General features: G+C 42.1%; 1 protein-coding gene across 2 annotated transcripts in view; it reads right to left on the bottom strand.

Moving 5' to 3' along the window:
- LOC129810766 (collagen alpha-1(XXIV) chain-like) overlaps positions 1 to 17,971 on the bottom strand; it is a 234,889-nt gene that overhangs the window by 74,291 nt on the left and 142,627 nt on the right. For both annotated transcript variants that reach the window (XM_055861629.1, XM_055861630.1), the window contains exons 28-30: positions 14,135 to 14,188; positions 3,755 to 3,808; positions 3,547 to 3,591 (exon numbers count right to left, since the gene is read on the bottom strand). In XM_055861629.1, the coding sequence (XP_055717604.1) occupies positions 3,547 to 3,591; positions 3,755 to 3,808; positions 14,135 to 14,188 (153 nt within the window). The remainder of the gene's footprint in view (positions 1 to 3,546; positions 3,592 to 3,754; positions 3,809 to 14,134; positions 14,189 to 17,971) is intronic.

The following is a 17,971-nucleotide window of genomic DNA, read 5'->3' as shown; positions in this document are numbered from 1 at the left end:
CGCAACACATTTCCTTCACCTAGAGTTGATCAGGCTGTTGATTGTGGCCTGTGGAACGTTGTTCCACTCTTGTGCGAAGTTGCTGGATATTGGCGGGAACTGGAACACACTGTCGTACACGTCGATCCAGAGCATCCCAAACATGCTCAATGGGTGACATGTCTGGTGAGTATGCAAACCATGAAAGAACTGGGACATTTTCAGCTTCCAGGAATTGTGTACAGATCCTTGTGACATGGGGCCTTGCTTTATCATGCTGAAACATGAGGTGATGGCAGCGGATGAATGGCACAACAATGGGCCTCAGGATAAAATGCAATTGTGTTCGTTGTCCGTAGCTTATGCCTGCCCATACCAAAACCCCACTGCCACCATGGGGCACTCTGTTCACAACATTGACATCAGCAAACCGCTTGCGCACATGACACCATACACGCAGTCTGCCATCTGCCCTGTACAGTTGAAACTGGGATTCATCCGTGAAGAGCACACTTCTTCAGCGTGCCAGTGGCCATCGAAGGTGAAGTTGGTTACTACGCCGAACTGCAGTCAGGTCAAGACCTGGTGAGGACGACGAGCACGAGCAGAAATTCTTCGGTTGTGCAAACCCACAGTTTCATCAGCTTTTCCGGGTGGCTGGGATCAGACGATCCCACAGGTGAAGAAGCCGGATGTGGAGGTCTTGGGCTGGTGTGGTTACATGTGGTATGCGGTTGTGATGCCGGTTGGACGTACTGCCAAATTCAATAAAACAACATTGGAGGTGGCTTAGGGTAGAGAAATGAACATTCAATTCTCTGGCAACAGCTCAGGGGGACATTCCTGCAGTCAGCATGCCAATTGCACACTCCCTCAAAACTTGAGACATCTGTGGCCTTGTGTTGTGTGACAAAACTGCACATTTTAGAGTTGCCTTTTACTATCCCCAGCTCAAGGTGCACCTGTGTAATGATTATGCTGTTTAATCAGCTTCTTGATATATCAGGTGGGTGGAGAAATGCTCACTAACAGGTATGTAAACCGATTTGTGCACATTTTGAGAGAAATAAGCTTTTTGTGCATATGGAACATTTCTGGGATTTTCTTTTCTTCAGTTTATGAAACAAGTGGAGGCTGGTGGGAGGAGCTATAGGAGGACGGGCTCATTGTAATTGCTGGAATAGAATTATGGAACAGAGTCAAACATGGGGTTTCCATATGTTTGATGTGTTTGATACCATTCCATTCATTCTGTTCCAGCCATTAAAATGAGCATGTCCTCCTATAGCTCCTCCCACCAGCTGCCACTGCATGAAACATGGGACCAACACATTACATGTTGAATTTATATTTTTGTTCAGTGTATAATCCACATACTGTAATAATTCACATTACCAGTTGCTGCAGGATTATTTTCCTACTGTAACAAACTGGCACAAATTAAGATCCTACACTATATGCAAGTTTTATGAATATCTTCTTAGATCCAAGATATCCTCAACTTAGCGGAGGTACTATAGTTCACCTACAGGTAACTGCCAAAATACAGGAAACAGCCATATAAAATGTCTTAATAGGGCGCTGGGCCACCACGAGCCAGAAGAGATTCAATGCACCGTGGCATAGATTCTACAAGTGTCTGGAACTCTATTGGAGGGATGCGACACCATTCTTCCACAAGAAATTCCATAATTTGGTGTTTTGGTCCCGTGTGGCTCAGTTGGTAGAGCATGGCGCTTGCAACGCCAGGGTTGTGGGTTCATTCCCCACGGGGGGACCAGGATGAATATGTATGAACTTTCCAATTTGTAAGTCGCTCTGGATAAGAGCGTCTGCTAAATGACTTAAATGTAAATGTAAATGTTTTGTTGACTGGTGGTGGAAAACGCTGTCTCAGGCGCCGCTCCAGAATCTCCCATAAGTGTTCAATTGGATTGAGATCTGATGACAGACAGCCATGGCATATGGTTCACATCGTTTTCAAGCTCATCAGTTTGCTTAACTAAGTCAGGAACCACACCTGTGTGGAAGCACCTGCTTTCAATATACTTTGTATCCCTCATTTACTTGAGTGTTTCCATTATTTTGGCAGTTACATTTGTTAACATTACTGCTCCTAACTGAGCTATCTATCCTGCGTTAAAGAAATGCCATTAAAGATTTTTCAATAGTAGAACACACATGATACTAGAGCACAGGACATCAAAGCTAGAGATGACACGGGTGCACTGGTCCATCATGTTAGGAACCATTACACTCATCTAGATTCATCCAAAATGATGAACAAAAATTACTCACTATAATCTACCTTCATAAACTCTCTCCATCCAACCAATGTCTCTACCCATCTACAGGTTGTGTTTTAATGAAATCCCCCAACCAAAATGGAGACAATGACGCTAGCAAATATAAAGCCAGATGGTAGGTTTTTCATGTTTTTCATCCTAAATAAAGAGCAACACATTGATTACAGTTAAAATACAGAGCAGGGCACATTTTCCTCTTGCATGCAGGTCTGTCACGACTTCCGCCGAAGTTGGTGCCTCTCCTTGTTCGGGCGGCGGTCGTCGTCACCGGCTTTCTAGCTGCCACCGATCCATGTTTCTTTTTTCCATTTGTTATGTCTTGAGTGCACACACCTGGTTCCCATGAAGTTATTATTATTTCCCTGTTTAACCCTCTGGTTCCCATGATGTTTTGTCGTGATTACTCCTGGGTTGTGTTAGTCGTGTGTGTTAGGGTTGTTATCCCTGCGTGGATTATTTTGGCTGATTTATTTTTCACAGTAAAGTACGTTATTTTACTCAGTTCTGTGTCCTGCGCTTGACTCCGTCCTCACCTCTGCACAACTGACATATGACAAGGTCTTTATTGACATAGCTCAGGTTTCGTTACTGTGAGCTGGAAGAGGCTTTTAATTGACTAAACCTTGATACAGCCATCAGAAGAATGGCACCCTCTGCAAATAAAACCGTTATAGTATATCGATCTCCCACACAGGTCTTAATGGCAATTTAAACCTCAGGTTACGGTGGCCCAAGTGTACCCTTTTCACTCAGATGTAGGAATAATAACACATGCTGAATATATTGGGGTAGGTCTCCTACACAGTGGAGTCTGTTGTGTAGAATGAATGCAGGAGCAGGGGTGATACAGGAAGTAACTCTGCTTCATTCTGGCCTGTCATTGGTCAGCAGGAGTGATACAGGAAGAAACGCTGCCTCATTCTGGCCTGTTATTGGTCAGCAGAGGTGATACAGGAAGTAACCCTGCCTCATTCTTGCTTCAGGTGAACCATAAGGGACTTTCTGTTGAGATCCAATTATTTTGTCATCGTAAGTAGCCTCCTGCCCCCTATTCAATGTGCCCTCTAATCAGTATAGGGACAGAGTCATGTGCAGAAACACACAGGACAGAAGCAAACTCCCACATACACACACACACACACACACGTTGTATATACATTTCTGATGTTAAATTAAAAGCACACATGTTCTTGAGGCCTGTGCTGGGTCTGTGGTAGAAAGTAAACTCATTCAACGCAGACAGGTGATGCCGAGTACTCACTATGAACCCAGGCTCCCCTTTCTTTCCACCTTCTCCTTGCTCTCCCTGCAGAAGAGCAAGAGAGAGAGATAGAGAGGAATAAAGAGAGATCTTAGTGAGGCAACAAATAGACTTTTCATCAGGTCAAAGTGCACAGAACAAGGTTTTTCAGTCAGGTAGAAAGAGGACATTCAGTATAATGTTCTTCTGAGGGTGAGAAGATGTTTACCTTGGTGCCCTCAGGCCCTGGTTCCCCCAATGGACCATCTGCACCCCTCGGCCCCTATGACACAGAAACACAGCCGCTTAGCCCTCTGTGTGTGTGTATCCCTGGGCCCCTATGACACACAAATAGCTTAGCCCTCTCTGTATACATGGTTTACAAACCACTCCCATCACATGACACAACGGCACTCGTAAATACAAGCACGCACCCACCCACACTCTCACACACCCACACACGCACACACACACACACACAACCACGCACACCCACCCACATCTACTGTACTTAGCAGTGTACAATATGTGATATGGGCGTAACCAAATCATCTAGAGTGTCTCAATAAAAGAATGGGGTGGAGGAGGCGAGAGCATGGGGAGTATCAAACACATAAGGGCATTGGTGTTAGGAGCAGCACATGGTAGCAGTCTACTGTGCAGGCCCTTTTTGTCTTCAAACACATCCACATGGAATTCCAGAAAGACAGACAGACAGTTGGACTGCATAATATCAACAACTTGGGAGTAATCAGCTTCTTCTTTGTCTGTGTCTACCTGGGGGTTACCTGCTGACCTTTTTAACCCACTCCTCTCTATCTCTCTCTCTCCTTCCCTCTCCATCCCTCTCCCTGTCTTTAATACCTACACACAAAAAGGTAAATGCTAGACAGTCAGGCCACATTCAGTGGTACTAAGTGCTTGTGTTTTGGAGGAGGAAAACACAAGCAACTGACTGATCATCCGTCTGAGTGTGTGCTCTACTGGGCTACTCTGTCTTCTGTAGTGGACGCTACATTTACTGTACCTTGGTTCAGGGCAGGCCAAGGATACAGCTGGGAAATAAGTCAAACAGTAAAAAGAAGTGTTTACTTACTCATAAAACTATTCAACACAGACATTTGAGTGAGTGGATGTACTGTATGGGGCTCCGCCTCACATGGCTGGATGTCCACCTGGCTGTCAAGGCCAAGCAAAACGAGAGTAGAGCCTCCACTTGTCAGGCCAAGCAAAACGAGAGTAGAGCCTCCACTTGTCAGGCCAAGCAAAACGAGAGTAGAGCCTCCACTTGTCAGGCCAAGCAAAACGAGAGTAGAGCCTCCACTTGTCAGGCCAAGCAAAACGAGAGTAGAGCCTCCACTTGTCAGGCCAAGCAAAACGAGAGTAGAGCCTCCACTTGTCAGGCCAAATGAAACGAGAGTAGAGCCTCCACTTGTCAGGCCAAGCAAAACGAGAGTAGAGCCTCCACTTGTCAGGCCAAATGAAACGAGAGTAGAGCCTCCACTTGTCAAGTCCAAGCAAAACGAGAGTAGAGCCTCCACTTGTCAGGCCAAGCAAAACGAGAGTAGAGCCTCCACTTGTCAGGCCAAGCAAAACGAGAGTAGAGCCTCCACTTGTCAGGCCAAGCAAAACGAGAGTAGAGCCTCCACTTGTCAGGCCAAGCAAAACGAGAGTAGAGCCTCCACTTGTCAGGCCAAGCAAAACGAGAGTAGAGCCTCCACTTGTCAGGCCAAATGAAACGAGTAGAGCTAAGATAAATCTCATTTGCTGAATTGGAAATTGTAACTTTCTTTTACTTGATCCTAAAACTGTACAGATGGGTGAATGGCTCATTCAGGGTTGTTAACAGGCACTAACTGTGCCCTATTACAAATGCTTGGCTCAGTCAGTTCTATGGATTAGAACAGTAGCCAAACACATATATAATTTATACTAAATCCAATTCAAATTCAATCCCTGCTTTGATTGGTCAATTGAGTGAGCCAAGTGACATATTAAGACATTGTGAGGTCAATGAGGACAACTGAAAGACACATAGACAGGTCAAGAGCTAAAAGATGATGCATCATGGGGAACTATTGTATCCTAGCTTCTGCCTGCAGGTAATAGTTTATACTGTAGTACTACTGTAGTTAGTCCATACACACTGAGCATACCAAACATTATGAACAACCTCGTGCCCCTTTGCCCTCAGAACAGCCTCAATTCATCGGGGCATGGACTTTACAAGGTGTCAAAAGCATTCCACAGGGATGCTGGCCCATGTTGACTCCAATGCTTCCCACAGTTGTGTCAAGTTGGCTGGTTGTCCTTTGGGTGGTGGACCATTCTTGATACACATGGGAAACTCAAACACTCAAACCGGTGCGCCTGGCACCTACTACCATAACCCGTTCAAAGGCACTTAAATCTTTTGTCTTGCCCATTCACCCTCTGAATGACACACATACACAATCCATGTCTCAATTGTCTAAAGGCTTAAAAATCCTTGTTTGACCTGTTTCATCTCCTTCATCTACACTGATTGAAGTGGATTTAAACAAGTGACATCAATAAGGAATCATAGCTTTCACCTGGATTCACCTGGTCAGTCTATGTCATGGAAAGAGCCGGTGTTCTTAATGTTTTGTACACTCAGTGTATAGTTACTACTGGGACATATATTATTTTATCTGCAGGTAATATCTCATATATTTATGTAATATCGCATATAGTTAAGTCATATCTCATATAGTTAAGTCATATCTCATATAGTTATATAATATCTCATATATTTATGTAATATCACTAAAGCAGCAGACTTAATTAATCTGTAAACGTTTTATTGCTGTCTGGGATTAGATATCAGAGAGAGAGAGAGATAAAAGGGGTGAAAGCGACTTTTTCTAGAATGCACTTTCTTTTCTCCTACTGTACATTGTGACATCATGAATTGTAAACGTTACCTAAGGAATGCGATGCTTCCTGATCTAGGCCTAGTTCAAGTATGCCATATTTTATCATCCAGACTTGATTACTTTATAGCTCAGACAGTTAAACCATAAGAGAAGGTCATAATAAGGTTAGGATAACAACTATTGGATTGGCCCTGTGGAGGCGTAGACTGGCAGCAAGCTGAGCTGTTTCACTTTGCTGCTGTAAAGTACTTTAGCCTGTTGGACACGAGAGATAAACTTCACAGCAGCACGTCATGCATGTTTATATCAGAACAGCTGTTCCAAAATAGCAGCGTGTAATCAAATCACTGCCGACACAACACTTTCATTACATTTATTGTTACTGAACAATGCTGTTCGGGTTATAGAAGTGTTGTGATTCAGTGGACAGATCACATACAGTGCCTTCGGAAAGTATTCAGACCCCTTGACTTTTTCCACATTTTGTTATGTTACAGCCTTATTCTAAAATGGATTAATAAAAAAAAAATCTTCAACAATCTACACACAATACACCATAATGACGAAGCGAAAACAGGTTTACATAAGTATTCAGACCCTTTGCTATGAGACTCGAGATTTAGCTCAGCTGCATCCTGTTTCCATCCTGTTTCTATGTTTCTACAACTTGATTGGAGGCCACCTGTGGTAAATTCAATTGATTGGACATGATTTGGAAAGGCACACACCTGTCTATATAAGGTCCCACAGTGAACAGTGCATGTCAGAGCAAAACCCAAGCCATGAAGTCAAAGGAATTGTCTGTAGAGATCTGAGACAGGATTGTGTCGAAGCTCAGATCAGGGGAAGGGTACCAAAACATTTCTGCAGCTTTAAAGGTCCTCAAGAACACAGTAGCCTCCTTCATTCTTAAATGGAAGAAGTTTGGAACCACCAAGACTCTTCCTAGAGCTGGCCGCCTGGCCAAACTGAGAAATTGGGGGAGAAGGGCCTTGGTCAGGGAGGTGACCAAGAACCCGATGGTCACTCTGACGGAGTTCAAGAGTTCCTCTGTGGAGATGGGAGAAGGACAACCATCTCCAGAAGGACAACCATCTCTGCAGCACTACACCAAACAGACCTTTATGGTGAAGTGGCCAGACGGAAGCCTCTCCTCAGTAAAAGGCACATGACAGCCCACTTGCAGTTTGCCAAAAGCCACCTAAAGACTCTCGGACCGTGGGAAACAAGATTCTCTGGTCTGATGAAACCAAGATTGAACTCTTTGGCCTGAATGCCAGGTGTCACGTCTGGAGGAAATCTGGCACCATCCCTAAAGTGAAGCATGGTGGTGGCAGCATTATGCTGTGGGGATGTTTTTCAGGGGCAGGGACTGGGAGACTGTCAGGATCGAGGCAAAGATGAATGGAGCAAAGTACAGAGAGATCCTTGATGAAAACCTGCTGGGGCGAAGGTTTACCTTCCAACAGGGCAGCAACCCTAAGCACACAGCCAATACAACGCAGGAGTGGCTTCGGGACAAATCTCTGAATGTACTTGAGTGGCCGAGCCAGAGTCCGGACTTGAACCCGATCGAACATCTTTGAATGGACCTGAAAATAGCTGTGCAACGACTCTCCCCATCCAACCTGACAGAGCTTGAGAGGATCTGCAGAAAAGAATGGGAGAAACTGCCAAAATACAGGTGTGCCAAGCTTGTAGCGTCATACCCAAGAAGACTTGAGGCTGTAATGGCTGCCAAAGGTGCTTCAACAAAGTATTGAGTAAAGGGTCTGAATACTTATGTAAATGTAATTTTTCAGTTGTTCATTTTTTATACATTTGCAAAAATGTCTTCACTTGTTTTTGCTTTGTCATTATGGGGTATTGTGTGTAGATTGAAGAGGGAAAAAACGATTTAATACATTTTAGAATAAGGCTATAAAGTAACAAAGTGTGGAAAAGGTCAACGGGTCTGAATACTTTCCGAAGGCTCTGTATGTCTATATTTTCCAAAACAAGAAAAGCAATCAAGTGTAGATTATAGTAACCACCGAATATCCAAATGTGTGTGATTGTAAAGTGCTGCTATGTGTTTTCAATGTTTGTGTGTAGCAGAGGAAAGTTGGTGTGATGCATAGCCTATGTAGGAGCATGTGTACAGAGTACATCTTGTTTGTGTGCTTGAGAAGAGAGAAGACTGAGTGATATCAGGTAGAATTCAGAATGTTTGCCACAATGACATATATACAGTATGTCGTCAGAATGTAGCTATCTAGCTAGAATGCTAGCATGTTCTAATTATATCAGAGCTAGCGGACCACAGTGAACTGTGTTGACTGCACCAACGGACTGAGGGCTTTCACTATATGAGATTGCTCAGTTTGTTCACAATGCCTGGAGGAAAAGGAGAAATGTACTGTTTGTGTAGTGCGGCTAGATGGTAGCTGTACTGTTTGTGTAATGTACTGTTTGTGTAGTGGGGCTAGATGGTAGCTGTACTGTTTGTATAATGTACTGTTTGTGTAATGTACTGTTTGTGTAGTGTGGCTAGATGGTAGCTGTACTGTTTGTGTAATGTACTGTTTGTGTAATGTGGCTAGATGGCAGCTGTATTGTTTGTGTAATGTACTGTTTGTGTAATGTACTGTTTGTGTAATGTACTGTTTGTGTAGTGTGGCTAGATGGTAGCTGTACTGTTTGTGTAATGTACTGTTTGTGTAATGTGGCTAGATGGCAGCTGTATTGTTTGTGAAATGTACTGTTTGTGTAATGTATTGTTTGTGTAGTGTACTGTTTGTGTAATGTACTGTTTGTGTAATGTACTGTTTGTGTAATGTACTGTTTGTGTTGTGGGGCTAGATGGCAGCTGTACTGTTTGTGTAATGTACTGTTTGTGTAGTGTGGCTAGATGGTAGCTGTACTGTTTGTGTAATGTACTGTTTGTGTAGTGTGGCTAGATGGCAGTTGTACTGTTTGTGTAATGTACTGTTTGTGTAATGTGGCTAGATGGCAGCTGTACTGGTTGTGTAATGTACTGTTTGTGTAATGTACTGTTTGTGTAATGTACTGTTTGTGTAGTGTGGCTAGATGGTAGCCCGACTGTTTGTGTAATGTACTGTTTGTGTAATGTACTGTTTGTGTAATGTACTGTTTGTGTAGTGCGGCTAGATGGCAGCTGTACTGTTTGTGTAATGTACTGTTGCATGATTAAATCAGGGTTAGGTTACATGATTAAATCAGGGTTAGGTTACATGATTAAATCAGGGTTAGGTTGCATGATTAAATCAGGGTTAGGTTGCATGATTAAATCAGGGTTAGGTTGCATGATTAAATCAGGGTTAGGTTGCATGATTAAATCAGGGTTAGGTTGCATGATTAAATCAGGGTTAGGTTTGCGTGATTAAATCAGGGTTAGGTTTGCGTGATTAAATCAGGGTTAGGTTGCATGATTAAATCAGGGTTAGGTGCATGATTAAATCAGGGTTAGGTTGCATGATTAAATCAGGGTTAGGTTGCATGATTAAAACAGGGTTAGGTTGCATGATTAAATCAGGGTTAGGTTGCATGATGAAAACAGGGTTAGGTTGCATGATGAAAACAGGGTTAGGTGCATGATTAAATCAGGGTTAGGTTGCATGATGAAAACAGGGTTAGGTTGCATGATTAAATCAGGGTTAGGTTGCATGATTAAATCAGGGTTAGGTTACATGATTAAATCAGGGTTAGGTTACATGATTAAATCAGGGTTAGGTTGCATGATTAAATCAGGGTTAGGTGCATGATGAAATCAGAGTTAGGTGCATGATGAAAACAGGGTTAGGTTGCATGATTAAATCAGGGTTAGGTTTGCGTGATTAAATAAGGGTTAGGTTGCATGATTAAATCAGGGTTAGGTTGCATGATTAAATCAGGGTTAGGTTGCATGATTAAATCATGGTTAGGTTTGCGTGATTAAATCAGGGTTAGGTTGCATGATTAAATCAGGGTTAGGTTTGCATGATTAAATCAGGGTTAGGTTGCATGATTAAATCAGGGTTAGGTTGCATGATTAAATCAGGGTTAGGTTTGCGTGATTAAATCAGGGTTAGGTGCATGATTAAATCAGGGTTAGGTTGCATGATTAAATCAGGGTTAGGTTGCATGATTAAATCAGGGTTAGGTGCATGATTAAGTCAGGGTTAGGTTGCATGATTAAATCAGGGTTAGGTTGCATGATTAAATCAGGGTTAGGTGCATGATGAAAACAGGGTTAGGTTGCATGATTAAATCAGGGTTAGGTTGCATGATTAAATCAGGGTTAGGTTGCATGATTAAATCAGGGTTAGGTTGCATGATTAAATCAGGGTTAGGTTGCATGATTAAATCAGGGCTAGGTTGCATGATTAAATCAGGGTTAGGTGCATGATTAAAACAGGGTTAGGTTGCATGATTAAATCAGGGTTAGGTTGCATGATGAAAACAGGGTTAGGTTGCATGATGAAAACAGGGTTAGGTGCATGATTAAATCAGGGTTAGGTTGCATGATGAAAACAGGGTTAGGTTGCATGATTAAATCAGGGTTAGGTGCATTATTAAAACAGGGTTAGGTGCATGATTAAATCAGGGTTAGGTTGCATGATTAAATCAGGGTTAGGTTACATGATTAAATCAGGGTTAGGTTACATGATTAAATCAGGGTTAGGTTACATGATTAAATCAGGGTTAGGTTGCATGATTAAATCAGGGTTAGGTGCATGATGAAATCAGGGTTAGGTACATGATGAAAACAGGGTTAGGTGCATGATTAAATCAGGGTTAGGTGCATGATTAAATCAGGGTTAGGTTACATGATTAAATCAGAGTTAGGTTGCATGATTATATCAGGGTTAGGTTACATGATTAAATCAGGGTTAGGTTGCATGATTAAATCAGGGTTAGGTGCATGATTAAATCAGGGTTAGGTGCATGATTAAATCAGGGTTAGGTTGCATGATTAAATCAGGGTTAGGTTGCATGATTAAATCAGGGTTATTTGCATGATGAAATCAGGGTTAGGTGCATGATTAAATCAGGGTTAGGTTGCATGATGCAAACAGGGTTAGGAGCATGATTAAATCAGGGTTAGGTGCATGATGAAAACAGGGTTAGGTGCATGATGAAAACAGGGTTAGGTTGCATGATTAAATCAGGGTTAGGTGCATTATTAAAACAGGGTTAGGTGCATGATTAAATCAGGGTTAGGTTGCATGATTAAATCAGGGTTAGGTTACATGATTAAATCAGGGTTAGGTTACATGATTAAATCAGGGTTAGGTTGCATGATTAAATCAGGGTTAGGTGCATGATGAAATCAGGGTTAGGTACATGATGAAAACAGGGTTAGGTGCATGATTAAATCAGGGTTAGGTGCATGATTAAATCAGGGTTAGGTTACATGATTAAATCAGGGTTAGGTTGCATGATTAAATCAGGGTTAGGTTGCATGATTAAATCAGGGTTAGGTTTGCGTGATTAAATCAGGGTTAGGTTGCATGATTAAATCATGGTTAGGTTTGCGTGATTAAATCAGGGTTAGGTTGCATGATTAAATCAGGGTTAGGTTTGCATGATTAAATCAGGGTTAGGTTGCATGATTAAATCAGGGTTAGGTTGCATGATTAAATCAGCGTTAGGTTTGCATGATTAAATCAGGGTTAGGTGCATGATTAAATCAGGGTTAGGTTGCATGATTAAATCAGGGTTAGGTTGCATGATTAAATCAGGGTTAGGTGCATGATTAAGTCAGGGTTAGGTTGCATGATTAATTCAGGGTTAGGTTGCATGATTAAATCAGGGTTAGGTGCATGATGAAAACAGGGTTAGGTTGCATGATTAAATCAGGGTTAGGTTGCATGATTAAATCAGGGTTAGGTTGCATGATTAAATCAGGGTTAGGTTGCATGATTAAATCAGGGTTAGGTTGCATGATTAAATCAGGGTTAGGTTGCATGATTAAATCAGGGTTAGGTGCATGATTAAAACAGGGTTAGGTTGCATGATTAAATCAGGGTTAGGTTGCATGATGAAAACAGGGTTAGGTTGCATGATGAAAACAGGGTTAGGTGCATGATTAAATCAGGGTTAGGTTGCATGATGAAAACAGGGTTAGGTTGCATGATTAAATCAGGGTTAGGTGCATTATTAAAACAGGGTTAGGTGCATGATTAAATCAGGGTTAGGTTGCATGATTGAATCAGGGTTAGGTTACATGATTAAATCAGGGTTAGGTTACATGATTAAATCAGGGTTAGGTTACATGATTAAATCAGGGTTAGGTTGCATGATTAAATCAGGGTTAGGTGCATGATGAAATCAGGGTTAGGTACATGATGAAAACAGGGTTAGGTGCATGATTAAATCAGGGTTAGGTGCATGATTAAATCAGGGTTAGGTTACATGATTAAATCAGGGTTAGGTTGCATGATTATATCAGGGTTAGGTTACATGATTAAATCAGGGTTAGGTTGCATGATTAAATCAGGGTTAGGTGCATGATTAAATCAGGGTTAGGTGCATGATTAAATCAGGGTTAGGTTGCATGATTAAATCAGGGTTAGGTTGCATGATTAAATCAGGGTTATTTGCATGATTAAATCAGGGTTAGGTGCATGATTAAATCAGGGTTAGGTTGCATGATGCAAACAGGGTTAGGTGCATGATTAAATCAGGGTTAGGTGCATGATGAAAACAGGGTTAGGTGCATGATGAAAACAGGGTTAGGTTGCATGATTAAATCAGGGTTAGGTGCATTATTAAAACAGGGTTAGGTACATGATTAAATCAGGGTTAGGTTGCATGATTAAATCAGGGTTAGGTTACATGATTAAATCAGGGTTAGGTTACATGATTAAATCAGGGTTAGGTTACATGATTAAATCAGGGTTAGGTTGCATGATTAAATCAGGGTTAGGTGCATGATGAAATCAGGGTTAGGTACATGATGAAAACAGGGTTAGGTGCATGATTAAATCAGGGTTAGGTGCATGATTAAATCAGGGTTAGGTTACATGATTAAATCAGGGTTAGGTTGCATGATTATATCAGGGTTAGGTTACATGATTAAATCAGGGTTAGGTTGCATGATTAAATCAGGATTAGGTGCATTATTAAATCAGGGTTAGGTGCATGATTAAATCAGGGTTAGGTGCATGATTAAATCAGGGTTAGGTTGCATGATTAAATCAGGGTTAGGTTGCATGATTAAATCAGGGTTATTTGCATGATGAAATCAGGGTTAGGTGCATGATTAAATCAGGGTTAGGTTGCATGATGCAAACAGGGTTAGGTGCATGATTAAATCAGGGTTAGGTGCATGATGAAAACAGGGTTAGGAGCATGATGAAAACAGGGTTAGGTGCATGATGAAAACAGGGTTAGGTGCATGATTAAATCAGGGTTAGGTTGCATGATTAAATCAGGGTTAGGTTGCATGATTAAATCAGGGTTAGGTGCATGATTAAATCAGGGTTAGGTTGCATGATTAAATCAGGGTTAGGTTGCATGATGAAAACAGGGTTAGGTGCATGATTAAATCAGGGTTAGGTTACATGATTAAATCAGGGTTAGGTTGCATGATGAAAACAGGGTTAGGTTTGCGTGATTACATCAAGGTTATGTTGTCCATTATGCTCACATTGTTGCTGACGAGACATGTAGAACAGAACAGAGGAGGGACAGAGAGTGGAGGAGGGAGGTAAAAATTGTTATCTTACCCTTCTGCCCTTTGGCCCCGGGACCCCTGGTGTACCCCTCTGCCCCTGCGGACCCTGGGAGGGAGAGCGAGCGAGAGGGAGGTAGAGAGAGAGAGAGAGAGAGAGAGAGAGAGGGAGGGAGAGAGAGAGAGAGAGAGAGAAAGAGGGAGGGAGAGAGAGAGAGGGGGAGAGAGAGAGAGAGAGAGAGAGAGAGAGAGAGAGAGAGAGAGAGAGAGAGAGAGAGAGAGAGAGAGAGAGAGAGAGAGAGAGAGGGGGGGGTTGTTATTGATGTGTTCGAGAGAGTTCATGACCGTTCAATTCAGTTGCAGTGTCACAGTTCAAAAATGCTAAATGTGGAACAGGAGAGATGCAACCCAATCAATTACACATTAAGTCACACTGTTTCTGTTTGAAATGGAGCAGACAATCATCTACATTCCACCTGTTGTTGATCAGATGTTTTCTAATGTGATCACCCAGCTGTAGTGTAGATTTACAGTAGAAGCTACAATGAATGCTATTAAGTGAGAGCGTTTACACTGACTAAATGAGGTCTAAATGAGCATTGTCTATCTAGTGTATATAAAATGTCTCAGCCCCATCCGGTCGCCTACAGACAGTCCAAATGAGTCAGAGTAAAGAAGTTGTTATACAGTATTGCATAATAATCAGTCAGTCTATTGAAGTACTGTGCTTATGGAAGGCCAGACTTTAATGGGAGAAACAGGCAAATTGATATCAAGTTTCCTAGTTAAATGGTAACTATTTATAATAGTACAAGATCATTTACAACACATCTTCAGACTCGATTTAAGTATTTATATTAATCCTGCAATGAAAGTGTTTACGATAGCTAGACAAGACATAAAATAAGGGAGTCAATGTATTTAATCTGTTCACTCCATTAAGTTCATAATGTTTATGTGTCACAAGCCCTACTGATGACTAGGAAAGTTAACTCCTCTCCAACCACAAGTGCACTCAGTGAGAGAGAGGGAGAGTGCTTTCCTCTGGCCCAAGGAGAGAGAGAGAGAGAGAGAGGGAGAGTGCTTTCCTCTGGCCCAAGGAGAGAGAGAGAGAGAGAGAGGGAGAGTGCTTTCCTCTGGCCCAAGGAGAGAGAGAGAGAGAGAGAGAGAGAGAGAGGGAGAGTGCTTTCCTCTGGCCCAAGGAGAGAGAGAGAGAGAGGGAGAGTGCTTTCCTCTGGCCCAAGGAGAGAGAGGGAGAGTGCTTTCCTCTGGCCCAAGGAGAGAGAGAGAGAGAGAGAGAGAGAGGGAGAGTGCTTTCCTCTGGCCCAAGGAGAGAGAGAGAGAGGGAGAGTGCTTTCCTCTGGCCCAAGGAGAGAGAGAGAGAGAGAGAGAGAGAGAGAGAGAGAGAGAGAGAGAGAGAGAGAGAGAGAGAGAGAGAGAGAGAGAGAGAGAGAGAGAGAGAGAGAGAGAGAGAGAGAGAGAGAGAGAGAGAAAGACACAGATGCAGCTTTAGCCCCACCCTCTTCAACATACAGTACCAGTCAAAAGTTTGGACACCTACTCATTCAAGGGATTTTCTTTATTTTTACTATTTTCTACCTTGTAGAATAATAGTGAAGACATCCAAACTATGAAATAACACATATGGAATCATGTAGTAACCAAAAAAGTGTTAAACAAATCAAAATATATTCTTCAAAGTAGCCACCCTTTGCCTTGATGACAGCTTTGCACACTCTTGGCATTCTCTCAACCAGTTTCACCTGGAATGTTTTTCCAACAGTCGAATGAGTTCCCACACATGCTGTGCGCTTGTTGGCTGCTTTTCCTTTATTCTGCGGTCCAACTCATACCAAACCATCTCAATTGGGTTGAGGTTGGGCAATTGTGGAGGTCAAATAGCCCTTACACAGCCTGGAGGTGTGCTGGGTCATTGTCCTGTTGAAAAACAAATGATAGTCCCACTAAGCACAAACCAGATGGGATGGCGTATCACTGCAGAATGCTGTGGCAACCATGCTGGTTACGTGCGCCTTGAATTCTAAATAAATCACACACAGTGTCACCAGCAAAGCACCCTCACACCTCCTCCTCCATGCTTCATAGTGGGTTCCAGAAATCTCAAAGATGCACTCATCAGACCAAAGGACAGATTCCCACCAGTCTAATGTCCATTGCTCATGTTTTCTGGCCCAAGCAAGTCTCTTCTTTTTATTTGGTGTCCTTTAGTAGTGGTTTCTTTACAGCAATTTGAACATGAAGGCCTGATTCACACAGTCTCCTCTGAACAGTTGATGTTGAGTTGTGTCTGTTACTTGAACTCTGTGAAGCATTTATTTGGGCTGCAATTTCTGAGGCTGGTAACTCAAATTAACTTATCCTCTTCATGTCTTAAATTAATGATGGACTGTCGTTTCTCTTTGCTTATTCGAGCTGTTCTTGCTATAATATGGACTTGGTCTTTTACCAAATAGGGCTATCTTCTCTTTACCACCCCTACCTTGTCACAACACAACTGATTTGCTCAAATGCATTAAGGAAAGATATTCCTCAAATGTACTTTTAACAAGGTAAACCTGTTAAATGAAATGCATTCCAGGTGACTACCTCATGAAGCTGGTTGAGAGAATGCCAAGAGTGTGCAAAGATCAAGGCAAAGGGTGGCTACTTTGAAGAATCTCAAATATAAAATATATTTGGATTTATTTAACACTTTTTTGTTTACTACATGATTCCTTATGTGTTATTTCAAAGTGTTGATGTCTTCACTATTATTCTACAATGTAAAACATTGTACAAATAAAGAAAAACCCTAGTAGGTTTGTTCAATCTTTTGACTGGTACTGTATATATCAACACATTGGCAAGGGCACTAGAATAGTCTGCAGCACCTGGCCTCACCCTACTAGAATCTGAAGTCAAATGTCCACTGTTTGCTGATGATCTAGTGCTTCTGTCCCCATCCAAGGAGGGCCTACAGCAGTACCTAGATCTTCTGTCAGATCTGGGCCTTGACAGTAAATCTCACCAAGACAAAAATAACGGTGTCGCACAAAAGGTCCAGTTGCCAGGACCACAAATAAAATGGCACCGGAAGAAATGGCAGCAGTTTTACAGGCACCCAACCAATTGTGCTACTATGTGTTTTTTGTTGTTATTATTTGTTATTTGTAACTTATTTTGTACATAATGTTTCTGCAACCGTATCTTTTGGCAAAAGAGAGCTTCTGGATATCAGGACAGCGATCACTCACCTCGGATTAGACCAAGATTTTTTCCACAACAAAGACCACAACAAGACATTCTCCAAACACCCCACAGGACCGACATCCCCATTATTTTCAAGAGGAAGCGACGCAGGTACTGAGGACAAAGAGCCGGATGCCTGGTCAGGACCTGGCAAAGCTGCCGTTACCGCCGTTACCGTCAATACTACTCGCCAACATGCAATCATTGGAAAATAAATTAGATGAGGTACAATCACGAATATCCTACCAACAGGACATCAAAAACTGTAATATCCTATGTTTCACGGAATCGTGGCTGAATGACGACATGGATATTCAGATAGCAGGATATACGCTGCACCGGCAAGATAGAACAGCACACTCCATCGCCCCTCCCTTCCGAAATGTACGTATGACCATATTAGAGATACATATTTCCCTCTCTTACACAGTTCCACAAAGATTTCGAAAACAAATCCAATTTTGATGAACTCCCATATCTATTGGGTGAAATACCAGTGTGCATCACAGCAGCAAGATTTGTGACCTGTCGCCACAAGAAAAGGTCAACCAGTGAAGAACAAACACCATTGTAAATACAACCCATATTTATGTTTATTCATTTTCCCTTTTGTACTTTAATTATTTGCACAACGTTATAACAT

This window comes from Salvelinus fontinalis, chromosome 14 (assembly GCF_029448725.1).
Source record: "Salvelinus fontinalis isolate EN_2023a chromosome 14, ASM2944872v1, whole genome shotgun sequence".
NCBI classification, from domain to species: domain Eukaryota; kingdom Metazoa; phylum Chordata; class Actinopteri; order Salmoniformes; family Salmonidae; genus Salvelinus; species Salvelinus fontinalis.
Note: the sequence above shows the minus strand (reverse complement) of the source record. Positions and strands in the feature narration are given on the sequence as shown.